Source organism: Ailuropoda melanoleuca, chromosome 10 (genome assembly GCF_002007445.2).
Source record: "Ailuropoda melanoleuca isolate Jingjing chromosome 10, ASM200744v2, whole genome shotgun sequence".
NCBI classification, from domain to species: domain Eukaryota; kingdom Metazoa; phylum Chordata; class Mammalia; order Carnivora; family Ursidae; genus Ailuropoda; species Ailuropoda melanoleuca.
Genome location: NC_048227.1, coordinates 98,170,610 through 98,194,026, shown reverse-complemented (window position 1 = coordinate 98,194,026; position 23,417 = coordinate 98,170,610). Strand labels below are relative to the sequence as shown.

At 44.4% G+C, this 23,417-nt stretch overlaps 1 protein-coding gene and 1 long non-coding RNA gene across 10 annotated transcripts in view; one reads left to right on the top strand and one right to left on the bottom strand.

Moving 5' to 3' along the window:
• The window catches only part of TIAM2 (TIAM Rac1 associated GEF 2), a 257,808-nt gene that overhangs the window by 48,108 nt on the left and 186,283 nt on the right, over positions 1 to 23,417 (bottom strand). For 8 of the 9 annotated variants that reach the window (XM_002927152.4, XM_034669352.1, XM_034669356.1 and 5 more), the window contains 5 exons: positions 21,351 to 21,512; positions 19,830 to 19,934; positions 18,976 to 19,054; positions 16,143 to 16,235; positions 14,949 to 15,212 (listed from right to left, as the gene is read on the bottom strand). In XM_002927152.4, the coding sequence (XP_002927198.2) occupies positions 14,949 to 15,212; positions 16,143 to 16,235; positions 18,976 to 19,054; positions 19,830 to 19,934; positions 21,351 to 21,512 (703 nt within the window). Of the gene's footprint in view, positions 1 to 14,948; positions 15,213 to 16,142; positions 16,236 to 18,975; positions 19,055 to 19,829; positions 19,935 to 21,350; positions 21,513 to 23,417 lie in introns of those variants that run through there. The other variant, XM_034669358.1, reaches the window with a different exon arrangement.
• Positions 12,750 to 23,187, top strand: LOC117804023. The gene is made up of 3 exons (XR_004628188.1): positions 12,750 to 13,099; positions 16,038 to 17,122; positions 23,106 to 23,187. It is a non-coding gene; the product is annotated as an uncharacterized LOC117804023 (long non-coding RNA).

Below are 23,417 nucleotides of genomic sequence, written 5' to 3'. Positions count from 1 at the left end.
TTACATCTAAATTTGCTTGTTTTTTTGTTTTTTAAGATTTGAGAGAGGGCTCGCATGCGTGAGCCAGTGGGGGGGGTGCAGAGGGAGAGAGAGAATCTCAAGCAGACTCTCCACTGAGCGCACGGCCAGACATGGGGCTCAATCCCACAACCCTGAGATCAGGACCTGAGCCGAAACCAAGAGTCGGACGCCCAACTGAATGAGCCACCCAGGCACCCCACGTCTGAATTCATTTTACTGCAGAGGCATGTTCTCAATGCACTGCACTCTACAGATGTTAACAGAAAATATTTAAAAGGAAAAAAGTAATTAAAATGCAGACATTTTCCCTACCTGGAGAGAGAAACAGGAAGTTACAGTTCTGTCCCTCTCCACCATTGACCATGACCTTGTCCAAGTTACCAGCAAGTTAATGTGTCTCTGTGCCTTGATTTACCCAGCTGTGAAAGTAAAATGATAATAACACATCTCTGCTCCATCATGGTGATGTAAGGGGTAATTAATGCCTCTAAGTTTCTGTGTGATCTTTAGACTGGAGTCAGCCTATCATTACGAAGCTCTAACCAACACCTTCTCTGTAGCAGTCAAGACTGATGCTATTTAAAGAGGTAATGAGATTTGTTGCAAAACCAAAATGGAATGATTGATCCATTACTTTGCCTTTTTCACTTCACAAACTTTTGTAAGAAACGCACAGGGGCACCTGGGTGGTGCAGTCGTTAAGCATCTGCCTTCAGCTCAGGGCATGATCCCAGCATTCTGGGATCAAGCCCCACATCAGGCTTCTCTGCTGGGAGCCTGCTTCTTCCTCTCCCACTCCCCCTGCTTGTGTTCCCTCTCTCACTGGCTAGCTGTTTCTGTCAAATAAATAAATAAAATCTTTGAAAAAAAAAAAAAACGCACATTCCCACAGTCCTTTCCATTGGTGCTTTAAGCCTATTAAATAACTGAATTTCAGAGAAAATAAAAAATGCTGAACTGTTTTGTCAGATCCTTCATTTCCAGAGTTGAGGAAACAGGAGTTAGAGTAACCCACCCAAGGTCAAGCACAAGGCTGGAGCTAGAATCCAGACCCCTTTCCTGCAGATCCAGTCTTGTATAAATGTTACTACCCTCAAATGAAACTTCAAACACGTCTATCAGCACTGACCTACAGTGGGAATACAGACTGTTCCTTTTTAGTTGTGGTTCTGGTCTATCTGCTGAAGAACCCCAGGTCGTGGACACCAATCAGCCCATGGAAGATACAGAGCAGCACAGACTGGAGTGTGAGCTGTTCCCCTGGGAAAAGCAGTCACTCGCTGCCGCTGGGGCTCACGGTGTGGCAGGCGGCGTCCTGGGCCATCCCAGAGCCCTCTGCACACGTGTTTCAGCCTGAGAAAGTCTCAGCACACGTCCCCTGTAGTCAGATTTATAAAGAAGAAAACTGGGAAGCTTCCGGATGTGCTCCAGGATTCTTTTTATCCCCAGAATCCACTCTCAGGAACACCACCTCTGCTTCCGTTAAGAGACGCCTATGAACCTTCCTTCCACTTAGTAGTTATTGGAGGGAAACACGTGCTATTCCCAAGAAGGGCGTTAGCTGCCCAGTCTTAAAAATCTCGGTATTCCTTGGGGCACCTGGGTGGCTCAGTCGGTTAAGCATCAGATTCTTGATTTTGGCTCAGGTCATGATCTTGGGCTCATGGGATCCAGCCCCGCGTGGGGCTCAGTGCTCAGTGCAGAATCTGCTTGTCCCTCTCCCTCTGCTCCCCCCACCACCTGTGCTCTCATTCTAATAAACAAATAAATCTTTTTTAAAAACTTGGTATTCCTAAAAGTCCGTTTTTCTTTTTTTTTTTAAGATTTTATTTATTTGAGAGAGAGAGCACGCGCACATGAGCAGGGGTGAGGGGCAGAGGGAGAGGGAGAAGCAGATTCCCCGCTGAGTAGGCAGCCCAATGCAGGGCTGGATCCCAGGACCCCAGCATCATGACCTGAGCCAAAGGCAGATGCTTAACCGACTGAACCTCCCAGGCACCCCAAGGTCTCTGTTTTTCAAGGGATTTTCAATCTAGCAGGTAAATTATGTTAAGTACACAGTAATACTGCAAGGCAATAAATCTTAACTTCCGTATCAGATATACAGACAAAATGCTGTCACAGTTCAGAAGAGGAAGAGCCCAAGATCCCCCCAAGGTGATGTGAAGGCAGCCCCCCACATCTCACAGAATACAATCTCAAAGTGAGAAAATCGAGTTTATAGGTTTTGTGAGGACTTCTATTCCCAGGGATCTAAACAAATTATAAAATTTCTATTTACAGTCACCTGATACACACCTGAATCTTCTCCTCCTCTTTCCCCACTGAACACATACTGGCCTACTGAAGATCAAAGAACAGCCACACGGGGCTACGGGCTTGCTGGCTGGCGCACACATGATGACTGGCATTTTTGGGTCATACGTATTAAGCTTATGAAACCTAGGCTTCTTATCACCGTTTTTCAGCCTTTTCTCCTCGGCTGTTTTTGTGACATAATAATGACACAATTCAGAAGACATCCAAATAATTCTGCTAATACCACCATGCAATGATGCCTCACCTTCACAGAAGTGTGACGTGGTCATCCATCAACCGAAGCATTAAAGTCAGAATTAATTCATAAATGGCAATTTCAGAGTATTTAATGTTTGGAAGATAAATGTAGAAAAGCTGAGAAGAGCAAGCTCAGAAGCTTCTAAGTGCTTCTCTGGAAATTCCAGATTCTATAGGAAGCCCACTGGGAGATCTGGGAGGAAAGGACATTCTGTACACTGTTTCCACATGGGACTGCCTCTGCCCGCTCTCCAGGGGCAGCTGGCCAGGGCTCTGCACAAAAGCCACAAAATAATTTTGCTAACAATTTCATATGTCTCTTTCCAAATAAGTTTTCCAAGAGCTATCAACAAGTAATAAAATTGGATAATTCAAATTTGGTCACAGTTTCCGGTAACCTGTTAAAGATGGTAATGACAAAAGGAGGGGGGAGAATAAAAGGATTTATAAGGGGGCACCCAGGTGACTCGATTAAGCGGCTGATTCTTGATTTCGGCTCAGGTCATGATCTCAGGGTTGTGAGATCGAGTCCCACATCAGGCTCTGCGCTGAGCAAGGAGCCTGCTTGGGATTTTCTCTCCCTCTCCCCCAGCTCAAGCGCACAAGCATGCTTTCTCTCTCTCGCTCTCAAAAAAAAAAAAAAAAAAAAAAAAAAGAATTCATGTGGGAACAGACCATTTATAAATAGATAATCAGAGCTGAGAATTGCAGGATCAGAAATAAATTTATAAGATGCAACAAATCATAACTCAATTGATTGAAATGAATTAATTTGCTGCACTATTTCAAACATCTTCATTTTCTCATAAGGAAGACGGTTTTGCCCCTGTACTGTGAGTGAAAACCTTTAAAGTAGGCAAGTTGTCATTCAAATGGTCTCCCCTTCTCTTTATGTTGTTAATTTTGATGAATTTTGTGGAATCTTACGGATGGGTTTTCAGTATAAGTCATTTTAAAACCATTTTGGAAGCAGGTGGAATATTTGCTCTAAACACAGAGGCTTAGCACAAGGTGTTCCAAAGTCGACACCTGGTCTTCTCCCCAAACCACTCCATGGACAGCTTCCCCATCTAAGTTGACAGCAATTCCTTCCTAACAGTTGCTCAAGCCCAAACCTGGGAGGCACCCTTGCCTCCTCTCCTTCCTTGACACCCCACCGCCCATCTCTGAGCAAGCTCTGTCGGCAGTACCTCCCCTGCTACCACGGAGGGCAAAGGCACCATCGTGCCCTGCCTGGGTCACTGCAAAAGCCTCAAAGCACCCTCAGCCTCCTCCAGCCTCCTCTCCATAGTTAGTGATCCTCTGAAAACCCTGGTCAGATCATGTCACTTCTCTGCTCCAGAACACGCGATGGCCCCTCATTTTCCTCAGACCTCGAACTGGCTTACCAAGTCCTCCCTGATTCTGCCTCACCTGTCCTCCTGGGTCTCACCTCCCATTGCTGCCCAGTTCCCTGGCTCTTCCCCAGGCACGCTGGGCTATCTGCTGATCCTTAAACATGCCACTTATATCCCCATCTTGGGGCACCTGTGGTGGTCCTCTCTGCCGGGCAAGCTTTGCTTCCAGGTGTCCGCAAGGCTCCATCCCTCACCTCCAAGCTCATTCCAGTGCCTCAGTCTTACCAACAGTTGCTGATGCCCTAGTTACAACTGGTGCCCACTCCCAGCTCTACTCCTGGCCCCTCCTCCCCCGATCTATTTTTTTACCTCACTCTTACCACCTGTTAGTACACTATATAATTTACTGTTTATTGCTTATATGGCTTTCCATGCACTGAAGTGTAGATCCATGCGCTCACGGCTCTATCTCGAGCACTTCTGAAAACAGTGCCTGACACAGAACAGGCAGCCGCTGAATATTTGTTCCATGAGTAAATTAAAGGAAAAAAAAAGAGAGAGAGAGAGAGAGACCCTAGTTTCTCTGCTCGACCCCAGGCACTCTTCATGAGTAAGGAGTACTCACTGTGGGGAGGAGAGGGTAAGAACATGGCACGTCTCACGTCATAGACAACTTTAGTGTTTGAGTTCAGGATTAAGATTGAAATTAAGCTTTGTAGTTCATTTACCAACTTCATGGAAAAAACAATTTTCAAAGTCAAATTTCTTTAAAGCACCATAAATTCAGCCTCCTAAACAAAGCCACGATTCCCTTCCCAGCCACAAGTCCTATCTTCTGCACTTGAAACAGACCACATTTTAGATACAATGTAAGCATTAGCATCTTGTTAAAAAATAAAGTTAATATTGGAAACACAAGATTTTGGAGATTTTTTTCTTTTTTAAAGCTTAAGCCCTGTCGTTCCGATATCCTTGATTCATTCATTCCTACATTTGAGGAAATCTTTATTGAGTGGCTCCACTTACGTGTCTGGTGACTTATTAGTGTTAAATACAAGAGACCCTGTGCTGAGGAAGGACAGTTACTCCTCCCGACGTCAGTGCTCTGGTGGAGAGAAGCACAGGGACTGCCCTGCCACCATAGCACCACCCCTCAACCCCATCCCAGCCCGGCCCACGACTGTATCACTCCTCAGTGGGCCCATCAGTAGGTTCAGGGCCCCTCCCCTGTCCCATGGCTCCTCGCTACCTTCCCCGCCCGGCACACGAGACCCTTTGTTACCTGGCCCTTGCTCACCAGTCCAGTCTTATCCTCTCCATTTTCCCCATTTGCACCTTACCTTCCAGAAACCCTGAATTACTCATACGTCTCTCCCCAGCAAGACCCTGACCCGCACCCTCCACAACTTCTCTGTGCCCAGAATGCACTCTGCTTTCTTCAGGGTTTAACTCAAGTGAGGCTGTCCCTCAGAAGTGGCCCTGAGAACCCAGAACATGCATTCTCGCTGCCCCTTCTCTGCTGTAACAGCCCTTCTCAGATGTGGTCTGTCGACTCCTGGGGCCACTAGGACCCCTTCCAGTGGCCTGCAAGTTCAAAATTATTTTCAGTAATAATGCTAGATGTCATCTGCCGTTTTCTGAGGACATCTGCAGTGGCGACACAGGGCAGTCGTGGGTAGATGTGCTCATGAGGTAGCACCCGTCAGAGCCGCAGTACCAACCATACCAGTCACCATTGACTCCATTACTGCACACTTCCATCAAGAACACGCCCGCATCCATTAACAACGTCCTCAGTGAAGCAGTAAAAATGGCGGACTCTACTAGAATTCAACCCTTGAGAACATGTTTGAGAAGTATCCATACAGCTCTTATGCAATGGGTGTTGCAAAAAAAAAAAAAAAATGCAAGCTAAGCTAGTTTTTTTTTTTTAAACAATTTTTACTCAAAAAAAAAAAAAACTGACAAAATACTTCCTTTAAAATGAACAAAGTGTGGGGTACCTGGCTGGCTCAGTTGGTAAAGCATGCAACTCTTGATCTCACAGTCATGAGTTCAAGTCCCACACTGGGCGTAGAGCCTACTTAAAATAAAAACAAAATCTTTTTTAAAAATGAAAACATAAAACATAAAATGAACAAAGTGAGCCTGTCATCTCCAAGGGAAAAAAGGACAGTATTGTAGATATAATTCCAACTTTCTAGTAAAAATTCAAATCCTGGAAAACTTGTGTTTGTGTTGTACCACCATGGCTTCCCAATATATCTAGGCCTTTCCACATGAAACTGGTGGTGATATTAATGAATGTGATTTTAATGTTGTGTAATGAAACACCCATATTTTAAAGATTTGCATAACCTAGCAACCTAGTATTTTCCAAATAACCATTGCACATTACGAAATCACACGACTAAAAGATCCATTCAAAGTGTAAGTCAGGCCAATGGAGTTTAATCAGAGCAAGTAGGAAGGTCTACCAACAGTGTTTCCAAATCCATACACAACTCACCTTGAAGGAACTACCACTTGTTGAGTTTTAGTGTAATATTAAAGAAGAATATTGACAATTACCTGAAAGATTATTAAAATACTCCTCTCTTTGCCAACTACATTATCTGCGTGAGGTTGGATTTTCTTCAAATCACTTTCACAAAAACAAGCATTTGCAATAGGCTGAACACAGATGCTGATACAAAACCCAGCTGTCTTCTAAGACACGCATTAAAGAGATAACAAAAATGTAAAACAATGCTATTCTTCTCACTGATTTTCTTTTAAAAATACGCTTACTGTGTTAATATGAAATGGACTTGTTACATTAAAATACATTTTAATAAATATTTCCTAAATTTCTAAGTTTAATTAAAAATTTTTATTTATTTTAAAGAATGAGTGTATGTGTGAGTGGGGGGGGAGGGCTGGGGGAGAGGAAGAGGCAGAGAATCCCAAGCAGACTGTGCCCTGACCACAGAGCCCAACAGAGGGCTCCATCCCATGACCCTGAGATCATGACCTGAGCTGAAACCAAGCTGGACACTCAACAACTGAGCCACCCAGGAGCCTCTCAGTTTAAATCTCTAATACAGTCAACACTGACAGATATAATCCACATAACAAAAGCCCTTGGGGGTCCCTGATAATTTTCACAGTAAAATTGGAGTAAAACCTGGAGACCCACAGGTTTAGAGCTGTTATGATGGCGGATTATGACCCTTGGCTGTTCACTCATCTGCCCACTTCCACTGTAGCTGCCAGAAGGTGGGGCTATGGTTCCTTATTTTTGTACCTCAGCCATCAAACACCATGCTTGACACATAAATAGAAATCTATTATATTTCTAAAGGTCAGAAGACTAATAAAACGGGTCTGCCTGGGCCAAATTCCATCTGGAGGCTCTAGGGGAGAGGCTGTTCCCATGTCTCTGCCACCTGCAGAGGCTGCACGCATTACTTTGCTCACAGGCCCCTGTCACTCCACTCTCCTCACGTCGCTACATCTCCCATTCTGACTCTCTGGCCTGTTTTACAGTGGGCTCACCTGGGTAATCCAGGATAACCTCTCCATCTCAAAATCCTTCATCCAATCACATCACTGAAGTTCCTTTTGTCGCGTAAATTGTTTTGCCACATTCACAGGTTCCAGGGATTAGGATGTGGACATTCTTGGTGGGGATTTATCTGCCTACCATAGTCATGTATGAAGGTAATTCAATAAAACACAGCAGAAAAATGCCCCACCATTTTCCCCAACATTTAAGAGTCTCCAGACCAGAACGAGAAAGAAACAAAGAACAATGCTTACCACTGGATGAGAGAGTGGGTGGCTAACTACAGAGTGGGAAAAATTCACCTATTTTATTCAGTTAAATGCTTATGTGGTCTTTGCTATATGTGCCACTACCTAGTTCTTTCCAAATATTAGCTCATTAATCCCATAAAAATGCAACACTAGTTTACACAGTTGTGAAAACTAAGCACAGACAGATTAAGTGGCTTGCCCAACCAAGGTCCCACAGCTAGTCACAACCTGGAGCAAGACTGACCCCAAGTTGTGTGCGTAGTAGCCACGCTTTTAACCACTTCCCTGCACAGCTCTGACTGTTGAACCCTTCACACTGTGGGGATGTCACACCAGCACATGTATTACCGATTCAAATAATGGAAGACACAGTCACAACATAGCTGTCTCTAGAAGTGAAAGCTCAAGAGGACATATCCCCACATGGCCCTCCCTGATGGTCTCAATTCCTTCACAAGGAAGAAAAAAGTCAGCAGTATAATTCATTTTGAAGCCCGTTACAAAGAACAAACATGGAAATGAGGACAAGCAGCATTCAGCAATCAGGACTCACGATAGCCACAGGAAGAGTCAGAGCTTTTTTTTTTTTCTTTTATGTAACAGCCTAGAAAGCTTCCTCTCTCCAACCACACCTAACTGTTCCAGGCGGCTCACCCCGCCTGCACGGGAGGCTAGATCTGACCCAACCCCCCCAAACTCTCAAAGGGCCAGTAAAAGGGACATCACCCACAGTAAATTTCACAGTGTTCTTCAGAGAAATTCTGCAGATTTTTACCTGAAAGATGAATTCCATTTACTATTAGGAGAGATACTGTAAGACTGGTTTTTAACTCAAAATGCTGGCAGACTTTATTTACCAGCTTCCCCGTCAGTTCCAACAACACCTCATCCTCCTTGCTATGGGGCACCCACTACCACAAGCCAGCAGGACACCCCCCCAACGGCCACTGTGAGGACCGCATCTCCTGGCTACGGCTTCACGTGCTGAGGAGCACTTTGGTTTTATAGGACACCGATAGTAATTCATTTATTCATTCTTTCCTAAGAAAAAAACATTTATCTGAGTATTTCTCTTGCAAGGACTTCTGGTCATTAAAGACAATGACCAATGACCTGGGTGGCTCATTCGGTTAAGCATCTTCCTCTGGCTCAGGTCATGATCCCAGAGTCCTGGGATCAAGCCCCACCTTGGGCTCCTTGCTCAGCAAGGAGGCTGCCTCTCCCTCTCCCTCTGCCCCTTCCCCACGTTCTTGTGCCTGCTCTCTCACTCTCTCTCAAATAAACAAAATCTTTTTAAAAAAGAAAATAAGTGACCTTACAAATCCTCTGCATTTTGCACAAGGTAGGAGAAAGTAATGCCATACTTGTCAGTTTTTTGGTTTTTTGTGTTTTTTTTTCAGATACAGGCCAGGACATGTTACAAATTCCTGCAATTTAGGGTTTTAGGGTTTTAGAGTTTTCTACAATCTGGCCCTCATAGACTTTCCAATTTTACTTCCCATTCACACACTAGCCAGGTGAGCTCTACGTGCTGTATGTGAAACACCCTCCGGAACCCCACACTACAATCCCCCCACACACAGGTAACTCTCCAGCTGCAGTGCTTTTGGACCCTTTGCTCCAAAAAAAAAAACATTTTGAAAAATCAGTGGGAACTCTACCTTTGAGCTGGTCTTCTAAATCTCTTTATTGAAAAGGGTTTTTTTAATATTGAATTATTATTTACAAGCGTTTTACTTTCCCCACTCAACGATAAGCTTCTTGAGGATAGAAAATGTCTAATTCATCTTTATGTACCTACAACATGTAGCAGAACGTTATTGCTTATTTGTTAAATAAACAAGTGACCAAATGATGGACGAAGAAAGAGAAAAGGGACCTAATTCCCCAACAACACTAAGCTTGGGAAGAGAAGTCATATCCAAGGTGCAACTCCCGGCTCTGCTCACAGAAAACCACGTGCTCACTTCCACCAACGAAACTGACAAGGACCTTCAGCATCATTATTAGCAACGAAGATTCTGAGACCAACGTTCTCTGTGTCCTGGTAAAAGCAGTCTATTTCTCACTCATTTTCTTTTAAATTTTTTAATGTGCCAACCATCTTGAGGAACTCCTATGTCTGCACATGTGGGGATCTGGGGCGCCAGCCGGCCAGCCGCACTCACAGCAGTCTCGCACACAAACAGAGCATCCCCTGAGCTACATGCTGTTCGTCACCCGACACCAGGCTGCGGAAGCCAAAATGCCCTCATCCTCATCAACAGGAAATCAGTGGGTTGGCCACATCAGAGGTGGGTCTGTAATTCCACCCCCTCACCCCCTGCCCCTGGTGAAAAGCTGTGGAAGGGACACATGCAGTCCCAGGAGCAATTCCTTCCAAAGAGCAAATCTGCATCTAAGTGGCTTCTTGGAGCTTAAGGACCTACACTCCTCACATCAATTCAGAACAAGAGTGATTCAGCACCGGGTGGGGAATTAAAAAAAGAACCTCAGGCTGCAATTACCTTCATCATCGGCTAAGCACTGCTGGGCTGATGCTGTCTGAGTGGGAGCAGGAACCTAAGTCCCCTCTCTTCCGTCTCCTGTGAAAAGCACCCCAACCCTCAGGCACAGTGTTAATCGCTGTTTACAGACGGAGACTACGTTAATGCCACAACAAGCTCCAAGTTCACAGCAAGACTTGGTTCAGAAACTCTAGGCCCAATAACACTCTTCTAAAGGCTGCTGGAATGTCTCAAAAGATGGCATACCCTAGAAAAGGGATTTTCAATATAAACCGCAAAAACAGCACGAACAGGAATCCGGGATAATCAGGGGCTGGCACGCCCAAGCCCTTCCATGGCGGCCCTGCTGGCTCGAAACTACCACCAGCCTCTTCGGTGGATTCCAGCCGCAACCCTAAGCTCTCTATGGTCAGTCTTTACAGATGAGATTTCCGCTCCAGTCAAATACAGCCCATACACACTTCCTCTCTTTCTGCTGTGGATAACTCAAACACAAAGAAAGACCCTTAGAGGCAAGAATCAGATGGTCAATTCATATCCAAGGAAACCAAGGAACCTCACACATCCGTTCTAGATGCGTTCCTGTCTGCTCTGCTCTTCACAGAGGATCACAGGACGGTCACGGGAAGCCGGGGACTGCGGGAAGTTCTTGGCTCCCCAGGACACTCAATTTGCTGAACAGGCCAGTGTCTCCCGAGGGCGGGCTGTGGCACAAATGAGCCGACCTCACAGGTCAGCCAGCTGCATTCTGAGCCACTGAGGACAGTGGTGGTGGTCTGGGGCATATAATCCCCCCCCAAGAGAGTCACAGCTCGCAAACACCACAGCTACCACCTGCTGAGAATGTTGCACGGATGATCTCATTTAACCCTCAAACCCTTGGCACACGAGGGTTCAAGAAAGGGTAGGTCCTACCTCTCAGGGTCAGACGCACCTCCTTTAGACTAATGGCGCCCCTGGGGCCACATGAGGTAGCCAGGTTGCACTACCCCAGACCTCCTGCAGGAGGCTCTCTGACGGCGGGACCCGGGCATGCGCATTTTCCGGAGCTCAGCAGCGGAGTCTTCAGCGTCAGAAGTTTGAGAGCATTTCCCTAACCAGGCACATAACAATGAGTCTCAAATGCCAGTAGGATGCTTTTCTAGAAAAGCAAAGATGATGAAGAGCAAGCTACAATCCTTGCCCGGTCTCCTTGGGACCTACTACCGTTGCCAGCACCTTTTTAGTCAGATAGGTAAATAAGAAGGGGGTTTGTTTTTTTGGTTTTTTTGCTCTAACCGGATCAAGAAACTAAAGCTAACAAATATAAATTTCTGGATACCTGACCAAACACAAAAGTAGACCCAAAGCCCTAAACCCAACGTAGCTTGCTCCCAGGGCCTCGCACGTTTTAAGCACCCGACATGGGATCAGTAAACCTTCATCACGGAGAGTCAGACAGGCCCAAAACAACCCTGCAGCTTCTTCCTTCATCTTCTTATAGTCTTGTTTCTATTTAGAAAAACAAAACAAGACAAAACAAAACACAGGTGTTCCTTTCCAGAGAACCAGATGTTTGTTTTTTATTAACAGAGGACTGACTTCTCTGGAAAACAAAATGAGAAAATCTTCCTTCTTTTCAAGCACTGGGCTGGGCTGCCTTTGGTCATGCTGAGGGAACACAAAACTGAGGGGAAGGCAGACTCTGCGTGTAACTCAAAGTTGAGTGAAAAACTGTTCATCACTAAGTTCTTTCCCTTGCGTCATTTTTAACCTTCTTAGCAAGACAACGGGACTACCAGTTTCTGATTCATCGCCAAAGTAAAGCAAGGTAATTTTTCATAAAACGTTAAGCTGCACAGGAGAGGGAAGAGGAGAATCCCATTTTTGGAATTGCTGACATGTAAGGAGCTGGGCCAGAGACACATAGATATGGACTCCCTCGTAGGGACCTATTGGGGTGAGGGGCAAAACCGTATCTTCCAGATGAGAAATCAAGGCTCAATGTCTTCATATTGGCTCCCGCAAAAGCAGAATCCAAGCCGAGGACATGGGTTTACAAGTTTATTTGGAAGGTGATCCCAAGAGGCCCAAGGGAGGGCACAGGGAAGGTGAGACCAGGAGGGGAGAAAGCCCATAAAAGGCATGAAAACGAGGCTGCTACATGCAGTGGGGCTCAATTTTACCGGGCCCCCCTGCTGAATCGTGGTATGCACCACAGAACTGTCCCCGCAGTGGGTAAGGAAGCTCAGGGGTCCCCCACCGGGGCCCGTGCCTCCCCGGCTGAGGGCTGCCCCGAGGTCGCACCCATGCAAGTGCAGCCAGGACTTGTCAGACTCAAAGGTGGCGGGGGCTGTCACCCTGTCACTGTGCCACCTCACCTCTCCTTTCACCCACGCAGGCTCTCGAGCACAATCTCGATACTACGCACAAATGAGGACTCACTCTTTTTATCTCCCAATTCCACCCCCTTATTTCCTTTTCCCCCAACCTTAAAAACAGACGTCCTTCTGAGATGTTCACTCATAGGCATTTTCTTCCTTCACAAGCTTCACTTCAAAAAGAAAACAAATTCTGTATTTGCACAGTGTGTGGGGGAAGCCACCCGTCATGGCTGTGGTGTTTTCCACATAAACACATTACTATGGAACAGTGAGGGAGACAGACAGCAGAAGAGCAGGCGGGGGTTGGAGGGGAGCTCCTGGGGAGAGCGATTCTGCTCCACCAGACGCGTGGCCTCGCCAGGAAACCAGGGAGGGGTCAACGGCTCTCTCCTGGCTGCAGCAGAGCTCCGTCGGGGGCAGGAGAAGCACTGTGTAGGTACCTGCAGGACCACCAGCTAGAGAAGAGCACTGTCCGTCTGCCCGCTAAGCCATCTGTATACAGACACCAGCAGCTCGGGTAAGTTATGAAGGTTTCGACCATTAGAATGGCTCCATGCGATGAGTAATATAATGCCTATCTTCTTCTTTCAGAAGCCTGCTTTATTTTATCTATTTATTTGAGAGAGTGAGTATGGGAGAGAGAGAGAGAGCAAGCAAGCGAGCAAGAGCAGGGGGGAGGGCAGAGGGAGAGGGAGGAGCAGATTCCCTGCTGAGCAAGGAGCCCAATGCAGGACCCTAAGATCATGACCTGAGCCCAAGGCAGATGCTTAACCGACTGAGCCACCCAGGTGCCCCATACAATGGCTATCTGACCCAGGACCTCTTTGAATTGTTTCTGCCAAAGCAAACAAAAAGGGGTAAATAGGCTTAGCTGACCCACTTGATCCCTACAATCAAAAAAAAAGAAGAAAAAAGAAAGGTAAATTTGCGACTTTTGCTGCTTTCTACAGAAATTCATTCCCGCAGTACCAAAAGTGTTATAGACTCTGCAGTCATTTCTTATTATGATAAAATACACAGAGATGTAATGGGCAATGAATGTATCCCTCAAGAATAATGAATCCAACAAATGGACACATGCATGTATTATGTGGAATGCACAGAGCCCAGGGTCACTGAGTGATGGCCCTAATATAACCAAGTAATTAATTAGTTCCATCATGAGTTTTATGATATCCGCTTTTATATGCCAATAGTCAATTTAACGGCATTTTAAATTGGAGTGAAGCCCCAAGAGGAGAAAGCACAAGACACCTTATTGAATCACAAATCTTACATCTGATTTTTTAATTCCAAAAATGACCTAATAAACTTGCTTTATAATTAAATCTATCTGAACAACCCCTCTTTTTGTGTTTTTCATTCATTTCTAGTAATCATGCAGAGATTTCAATTGGAAATCCATTATCACTAAAATTAAGTATAAAAGTTCCTTTGGGTGGGGGCACCTGGGTGGCTCCGTCCATGGAGCGTCCAACTCTTGGTTTCAGCTCAGGTCATGATCTCAGGGTCCTGAGACTGAGCCCATCAGGCACTGCGCTCAGTGCAGAAGCCTGCTTGAGATTCTCTCTCCTCTCCCTCTGCCCCACCTCCTGCTCGCGCTCTATAAATCAATCAATCAATCAATCTTTGTAAGCACGGAAAGACCCTATGCTCTGTCTCATGGGGGGCTCGACCAGCTTCCTCCAGGAATACAGAGGGAAGCTACAGGTATTCAGGATGAGCAGGAGCCTCTGATTTACTTGCCAGCAACATATGAATTATGTGTGAATTAATAAACTTAGAAATCCAGACCTTCAGATTATTTCCTCATATGGAAATTTTACTTTTAGAAAAATAAGCTGGCATACAACTTTTCATTTTTAAGCCTTGGCAAAATTTTAAAATTTATGACCTACGTGAAAAATTTGCAGTTTATTGAGAAAGTAGTCACTTAACAAAAGAGGTAAAGAATTAAATTGTATCAACTCTTTTAAGAACCCAAAAGATTGCAGCAAAATGTTTTTTGCCTTAGATTCAACTGAACAGAAAATTAAACTTTGTCATTTATGTTGGCTTTCATCTACCTTCAATCACAAAGCAATTACAATACAAAATTATCCTGGGTGATTTTTTTTTTAAAGCTCCTGTGATTTTAAAGAATTTTCTTTTGTGCAGAAATTTATCTTCTATTTTCGTGACAGTGTTATAATTTCTACAGTACATGAAATTTTGATTAAATCTACTTGGTTGGCATCTGTGTTCTAATAAATGAGAAAATATTCTTTGAACAGCCTAAAGAATCTAAGTTTGCAAGCAAAATTACAGCCTAAAAATATCCGCTGTTGATACCAGCAGTGAAGAAGGAAGAAAGAACAAAGCCTTACCATTGGTTGTATTCTTTTTAAAGTTATCCAGGAACTCTTCCAGAAGCTGGGACTGGTTCGGAGGGGGCAGCAGACTCTTCTGGTCCCTTGAGAATAGGTCACTGTCTGACCAGGAAGAGCACAAGGTGCCTTTTGTGTCTGGTGGCCGGGCAATCAGAGTGAGCCCAACGCTCTTCTCAGAAAACAAGGCCTCCATCTGCTTCAGGTCAAGATCAGACACAGCTTCCCCATTTAAGGTCATGATTTCATTGCCCTTTCTCAACCCTGAGAACAAGGAAGAGGAAACAGAGAAAGAGAGATTACTGAGAGAAGTATTTTAACATGAAGGTGAAGGACACCTACAAACTCAAACCATGCATTCTCAGCAACTGTCCTGCTGCTGTCTTCAAAGACAAGACCAAAACACACAGTATTCGGATGCCACTGTTAACACATTTCAGCTCTCTCAAGGCTGGGATTAAAAGGAGCAATTTGGGGGGGGTTTTTTGTTTTGGTTTTTTTTTTTTTTTAAGTAAACTTTTTGCCCAACATGGGGCTTAACCTCATGACCCAGAGATCGAGTCATGTGCTTAACGGACTGAGCCAGCCCAGTGCCCCTAGAAGGAAAGAAAATCAGGAGCACATGGGTGGCTCAGTTGGTTGAGTGTCCGACTCTTGATGTCAGCTCAGGTCATGATCTCAGGGTCGTGAGCCAGAGCCCCTGGCTGTGGGCTCCGTGCTGGGCAGGGAGTCTGCTGGAGATTCTTCCCCTCTGCCCCTCCCCCTGATGGTGCACGCTCTCTCCAAAGTAAATAGATCTTAAAAAAAAAAAAAAAAAAGCGGGGGGGGGAACCATTTGACCATCATTCAAATTCATTGTTCCTCTATTTACCTGATGTTAAATGCCGTGGGAAATAACATTGATCTGCGTCTGGCTGTTTCCTTTCTCCAGCTGTCTGTACACATGCACTGTACCGTCTCTGTGTACTACACACTCTCCTTCAAAACACCCCCCAACTACACTCCCCTTCTTTCTCTACATATACACATATATATGTGTGTGCGCACACACATATGCGTTTTCAACTAAACTATTTTTTTTAATTCTAGGAGAAACCATTTTTTGACAACACTGTAACGAGAACATTCACTCGGCAGACTGCATTCCATAGTTCAGAATTAAGAGAGAACAGAGACACTCTGTGCCGCGCGGACCTTCTCCGTATGCCAAGCCGTCAGGGAGAACATCACTGATAAAGATGCGGCTGAGATGCTGCTGCTCGTCCACCTGGGCCGTCACCGCAAACCCTGCGAGCGGCAATAAAAGAAGAAAACAAGTCGAAGTTCAGCACACTCACGGATTTCTCCAACTCAGTCGGCAGATGCCCCTGAACATCTCTTCTCCTAAGCATGCTGTGTCAAGGAGTCAAGCTGCAGGTACTGAGAAAGCACAGCTCTCCGGCGGGGGCAGGGAGACAGGCACGTGCCGACCTGAAGCTCCAAGCTGAGCGCACGACCTTATTCAAACGCAGACGCTACGCCCGTGTTCAGAGTGGCGTTATGTACAACGGCCAAAAGGTGGAAGCAACCTGACCCTCTTCTGACAGGTGAGTGGGTACACACAATGCAGTCCATACAGACAATGGAATTACATACGCCCTCGTAAAAGGAGAGAGATCCCCGTACACGTGATCACACAGACAAGCCTTGAGGACGTCATGCTATGTGAAATAAGCCAGTCACAAAAGAACACACACTGTATGATTCCACTTCTGTGAGATACGGAGAGCAGTCAGATTCAAAGACAGAAAGCAGAAGGGTGGTTCGCAAGGAATGGGAAGGAGGAACTGGGGGAAGACTGTGTAAAAGATAGAGTTCCAGTTTTGCAACATGAAAACAGTTCTGAACGTATTTAATGTCACTGTCTGGGAATGTACTTCATGCCACTGAGCTGTCACTTGGAACCACTCTCAACGGTCACGATGGCAAACTTCGTTATGGGTGTTTCACCACCATTTACATTTTTTTGTAGAAGCCGAAACCCAAAAATACTCTACTGAAAAAATTAAATTCAGTTCAATACAAAATAATTCATTAAGAAACAACTCTGTATGGGGTTAGGCATTTTAAGTTGGTGGAAAACCGTTTGGATGGATACCATACCTGCCCTAAACATGACTACTCGCAAAACCCAGGTGAGACAGCCCTTCCTCTAAACGCATCTCCCTCACCTGGGTGTCCCCTTCTCTCTGATTCCACAGTTGGGAGCACTTGTTTCCAAGTCTTGGTTCCTTATTACTGGGAGTTCTTTGACAATAAGAATGATGTGTTCCCCCCATCCTTTTCCTCTGTGCCTCTGGCAGAGCCTAGCAGACTGTGAGATCGATGGCCACAGAGCATCTTTGCAAGTATCTTCATTCAGTCCTTCAGTCATTCAAATACAAAGAAGATGCGCAAACACCCACCAAGGAAAGTAGAGTGAAGGGCAATAGAATATAGACAAAATGCTAAGATGACTTCAGAGGGAAAACCAACATTACATTGGGTCAAAATAGACTCTGTAAATTAAAAAACAAAGAACATGTCTGTTGTATCAATTTAAAAAAAAAAAGAACAAATCCCAAGAAAACTAACATATTACAATGACTGGAATTTGATCAGCTGGATTCATTTTAAGGAAAAAAATTATATCGATGCATTCAGTAAGACAAGAAATAGTCTTTTAGGGGCGCCTGGGTGGCACAGCGGTTAAGCGTTTGCCTTCGGCTCAGGGTGTGATCCCGGCGTTATGGGATCGAGCCCCACATCGGGCTCCTTCTGCTATGAGCCTGCTTCTTCCTCTCCCACTCCCCCTGCTTGTGTTCCCTCTCTCGCTGGCTGTCTCTATCTATGTCGAATAAATAAATAAAATCTTTAAAAAAAAAAAAAAAAGAAACAGTCTTCTATGGAGATATGTATTGATTATTATCTCATTACTGAGTTCCCAGGGTAAAAGACAGAATAAAATACCGAAATGAACTTTAAGACATGAGCCCGGTCCATAAGGAGCTCAAAGCCAAGTTTAAAGACAAACAAATGGAAATGCAAAAATCAAATATTACAACGTGACTTGGATAATACTGACCCTTAATTTTTAAGCTGAAGGTAAAGCAATCAGATAAGCCTTCTTTAAGAAAGTTAGACCTTTATTTAGTTCCTGGAGGCCACAGCAGATATCCAGAGAGAGGAGGGAACGGGGGAGGGGACGCAGTGAAGGGCGCCACAGCATCGGCCAGTAAAAAATGAAAGCAAATGATGTAGTTTTGGAATATAGGTGAGGTTCAGTGGGGTGGAGTCCAGAACCGACAACCAAGAAAGAATTCTTCAGACGTCTTTGGTACAAAATGGTAAAGCATGGGGACAGGATCCGTGGGCAGAAATCGCTGCTGCCTCGGGTTGTGAGGGGTGGCTGATTATATACTATGGGCTTGGGGAGGTAAGGAAAAAGGGAGGTTGAGAAAGGCCTTTCATATGTTAAAGAAGACTCACAGGAAAGCCCAGGCCTTGCCATTGTCAAGTTAAGGTTGTTTTTCCCTTCTAGCAAGGCATTAAGACAGTGGGGGGGATTCCTGGAAGAATGTCGCAGGTGTCCCACCCAGGAGTGGGGGGCGGGAGCAGGTTGCAGGGTATCGGCTTATGCTTTGTCTTCTGCCAGCCTTCTGCTCCCTCTTCACAAAGACCCGGAGAAGAATCAGGAGTTACTCAGCTCAGAACAGCACCCAGCACACAGTAAATTCGTTGTGTGACTCTTATTACCATCCTTTCAAACTCATCAATTTTTATACTCATTTCTTTCAATTACTTTGGCATTTTCCCCTAATACTAGTAAGTATCTTTTGAGCCTAATATAAATAGATAGAAATGAAGGAAGAGAGAGGAAGTTCAGAAACTGCTGTCATAGTTGACACCGAAATGTAAAGGTAAAGAAAAAAAAATGAGGTCCGAAGATACTGGCGCAAACTAGACAGGGACGGACAGCACAGCTCTGGAACCAGGTTCCTGTGCTTACCGAAGTCAGACACACCGCCAGTCTTCGTGAGCTGCACATCATAAACGCTTAGCGGAAAGATTTCTATGTCATCGTAAACCTACAAAATGGAAAAACAACAAAATCAAAAATTTAATGTCATGATACCTTGGGAATTTTTTTTAAAGATTTTGTTTATTTATTTGAGAGAGAGAGAGAATGTGTGTGTGCAAGCGTGGAGTTGGGGGAGGAGCAGATGGAGAGGGACAAGCAGACTCCCCACCGAGCGCTGAGCCAGACGCCCTGGGCTCCATCCCAGGACGCTGAGATCTGGACCTGAGCCGAAACCAAGAGTCAGATGCTCAACGGACTGAACCACCCTGGCGTCCCTTTGGAAATTTATTTTAATAACTGCCAAACTAGATGCCAAATTAAAACAGAATTTGCCCCTCCCCTACAAATTACATACTTTTTTTTTTAAGTAGGCTCCACACCCAGCGTGGAGCCCAACACAGGCTTGAACTCACCATCCTGAGATCAAGACCCAAGCCAAGATCAAGAGTCGGACACTTGGGGCGCCTGGGTGGCACAGCGGTTAAACGTCTGCCTTCAGCCCAGGACGTGATCCCGGCGTTATGGGATCGAGCCCCACATCAGGCTCCTCCTCTATGAGCCTGCTCCTTCCTCTCCCACTCCCCCTGCTTGTGTTCCCTCTCTCGCTGGCTGTCTCTATCTCTGTCGAAAAAATAAACAAATAATCTTTAAGAAAAAAAAAAAAAGAGTCGGACACTTAACCGACTGAGACACCCAGGCGCCCCCACAAATTACAGACTTTTAAAATCAAGAGGCCGCGGCTGTGGTTCAGATTTCCCTCTCTGAAGCTCAAGTACACGTGCCTGTTCTTGCATGTATTCGCATGGTGCAGGGACACAGTACTCGATGTTTTCATCTACAAGTTTTCGGAGTTGTAGGCCGTAGTGGCTGGGTTCCAGCTGCCTCATCTGTAAAGAAAAAAGACAGCTATTCAGATTTTAAATGTTCTTTCTAAATTCATCATTGTTCATTAAAAATCAAAGTGGAAATTTCTGAAGGAAACACTGTATATAATGTGTGGAGTTTAAAACCCATATATGTAGAGCTGAAATTTAAATGTGCAAAAAAAAGATTGACGGGACAAATAATTATTTTTAAGTTGGTTTTTTCCTAAATGACACCTGCTTATGACTAAAAGCAAGAGATGTATTTTTAAGAACTTATGGTAGTATATTAGCTGATAGAATAAATCTTATCATCTCAGCAAATACTATCATCTTATACACTGGTTTTACCTAAGTTGTTTCTCATTACTGAAGTAGAGAAATTGGATGAAATGTGAAAAATCTCATATTCTACAGACTTCAAAATTAGGAATTTCCTACTCCAAAAATGTTTCAAAAGAAAAACGTAAATACACGTACTCATTCACTCATTCAGAAATTATCTCAGGCATGTGCTCTAGCTGGGTCTAAATGACCCACTCCGACCTCTGGCATCCTCTGTCACAAGTCTTATGAACTTCATAACTCATGTTGTTGACAGAAAACAGTATTGTCAGTTGTCTGAATAAAACCCTTACATAAAGGAGTAAAAGAACATTAGATTCTTAAGAACGTAAGTTACATCCATAAATGTCTGGTGTCCTAATGCTTAAGTCAAAGTGAGACTATTAAAAGATAAAACTAAAGATTATTCACAACTATTATAAGTGTACACGGTAAAGAGTTACCAAAGTCCACACTCCTCTTCTCACTATTCCAGGTATTTAATGGCATTTTCTCTGAAAACTTTAGCATTCAGCTCTACTGCGCCACCTGGTGGATTAAAAACCTCTGCTCTGATGAGAGCCTCAGCTGTCTCTCTTTAAGACTTGCCATAAACATTCTTTTCAGAAACAAAACCCAGTTAGAATAATGAGTAAAACACCATCTCGTAACAATCTCCATGAAGCAACTGTGAACAGGATCAAGTTACTCGTTTAATCTGGAGAAACTAGATAAAACTGCTTAGGAGTAAACCAAACTATTTCAAAGTTTACGCCACCTTCTTACAGGGCACTATCTCCAAGGAACTTAAATACCAACAGTCTTTATAATTATTCCAGCTGTAAAGGTGTATAAAGGATTTCAGTAAAAGAGCTCAGGTTCCTCATGAAGGCAAGGGGCCATAACCCAATAACTCACTTTTCTAAAAGATGGAGGAGGAGAATGCTTAATTAAACTAATAAATATGTCCATGAATACGCATGATGATCAATAGATGGTAATCTTTTCCCTAGTATAGAAAGTGAGGTCTTAAATACCACAGAGATTTCGAAGGCACAGAGATGCAACATTAATGTTCTTTCTACTGAGACGTATTTCCACAGCAAAATCCATTACCTTGCACGCCAGAGTCAAAATATCTTCTACTCTATGTTCTGGCTTGATCATTACAGTAACTCCTTGATTATCCTGAAAATGAACGTAGGTCTGGACTTCCCACGTGTTGTCCCGGGGAACACCATCGCCTGTTGAACTGTATATATGCAGAAGTTCATCCACCTGTTTTCAGATACCACAAGAAAATACAGATTTGATACACAAGCACGGATACCACTAAAAAAAATGTCCCCTTGACTCGTGGCATAGTTTATAGTAAGCCCTTCCACATTCCTCGTGCCTCGCTTCTTACAACCCTCTGGGGCAGACAAGTGCAGTGTCTCCTCATTCATTTACCCCACAGGAAACTGAAGCCCAGAAAGGCTGACCAGAAGAGTATGGACTCCTCATCCAGTGTTCTAGCCACATTCCATTCGCCACTTAGCCCAAGTCTGAACACGACCCAGTGGACGCAAGGGTACTGGGTATCCACTCTCACTGCTCTAGAACTGCTGCGTGACAGGTGCCCCGTGCCATCTGCATTCCTGATCCCTGTGAATTTTAGTAGGGTCTTGTTTATGGCCACTCCTGCCTGCCCGCATCCTAACCTGAACTGCACTTAATCTGAGGTTTCTCTTATTTCTACTCGCTTTTTAAAATCAGTCCCTAATCCTGGGAACATTTTTTTTTTCTTTCTGTCAGCTATTTCACATCTAGACACTCTTAGAAATCATCCCCAAACATACCACCTTTAAAAGGAAGTTTTTCCCAAAGTTGTTTAACTCCCTGGACCCCATTATCATGGTAATTCAATGATCTCATGCTAATTCAAGGATCTCATGGAGCCTCCATGATTTATAAACTAAAATAGTTCACATGTATTAAGCAACTCAGAAATGTTGTCCTCTGGTTAGATTCTTGCATTGGTCTAGTGGTAAAGAAAAGACCTGGGGATTTGAAATAAAAAAACCTGATGTTCAAGTTACACACTCTACCATGTAATCAGCAGGACATTCACCTTGCTGAGCCTTGTCTCCTATTCTGTAAAAGGGGATATTAGTGTAGTTAATACAGATTTTGCAAGCAAAAAAATACAGACGTGAAAATACCTAAAACACTAGAAAATCTTACTTTCAATCTATCACATTATATCCTACTTTTCATAAAGTTATCATCAATGTATTTTACTTTGAATTTCACGCACTAAAAAAACCCTCCTAAAAAGCAAAAAATCCTCCAGGGCGCCTGGGTGGCACAGCAGTTAAGCGTCTGCCTTCGGCTCAGGGCGTGATCCCGGCGTTATGGGATCGAGCCCCACATCAGGCTCCTCTGCTATGAGCCTGCTTCTTCCTCTCCCACTGCCCCTGCTTCTGTTCCCTCTCTCGCTGGCTATCTCTATCTCTGTTGAATAAATAAATAAAATCTTAAAAAAAAAAAAAGGCAAAAAATCCTCCTACACTGAATTTAAAAACTAGAATAGAAGGGCGCCTGGGTGGCTCAGTCAGTTAAGCATCTGCCTTGGGCTCAGGTCATGACGCTGGGGTCCTGGGATCGAGACCCAGGTTGGGCTCCCTGCTCCACGGGAAGCCTGTTTCTCCCTCTGCTCCCCGCTCATGCTCCCTCTGTCTCTCTCAAATAAATAAATAAAATCTTAAAAAAAAAAAAAAAACTAGAACAGATATACTGAAGATTTCAGAAGAATAGGCTCAGGAAAAGCAAGAGAAGAATCAGTTTTTCTGTGTTGTCTTTTTAAAAATGTGGTATTTGTCTTTAAAGGAACGTTTCTGGATCTGTCATGGATCTGTCGCTTTCTGTATATTTTCCTGGAAGATGATCATAGCCCAGAATGAATACCAACCTCATGTGCCAAACCAAAAGAAAAAAAGAGAGGAAGAGATGCCTGGAGCCAAGGAGCAGGGAGCCAGCGTGGACCGACTTTCTCCTGAAGGGTCCTATCTCATACAGATCGCTCTTCCTTCTCCGATTCAACCTCCAGGTACTTCTCCTCTGGGGAGTGAGTTCAACCAGGTGCATGAGCAACAAGCAAGCAGTGCCTTGAAGGTACAGACCCCAGCTCTCAAACCAGGC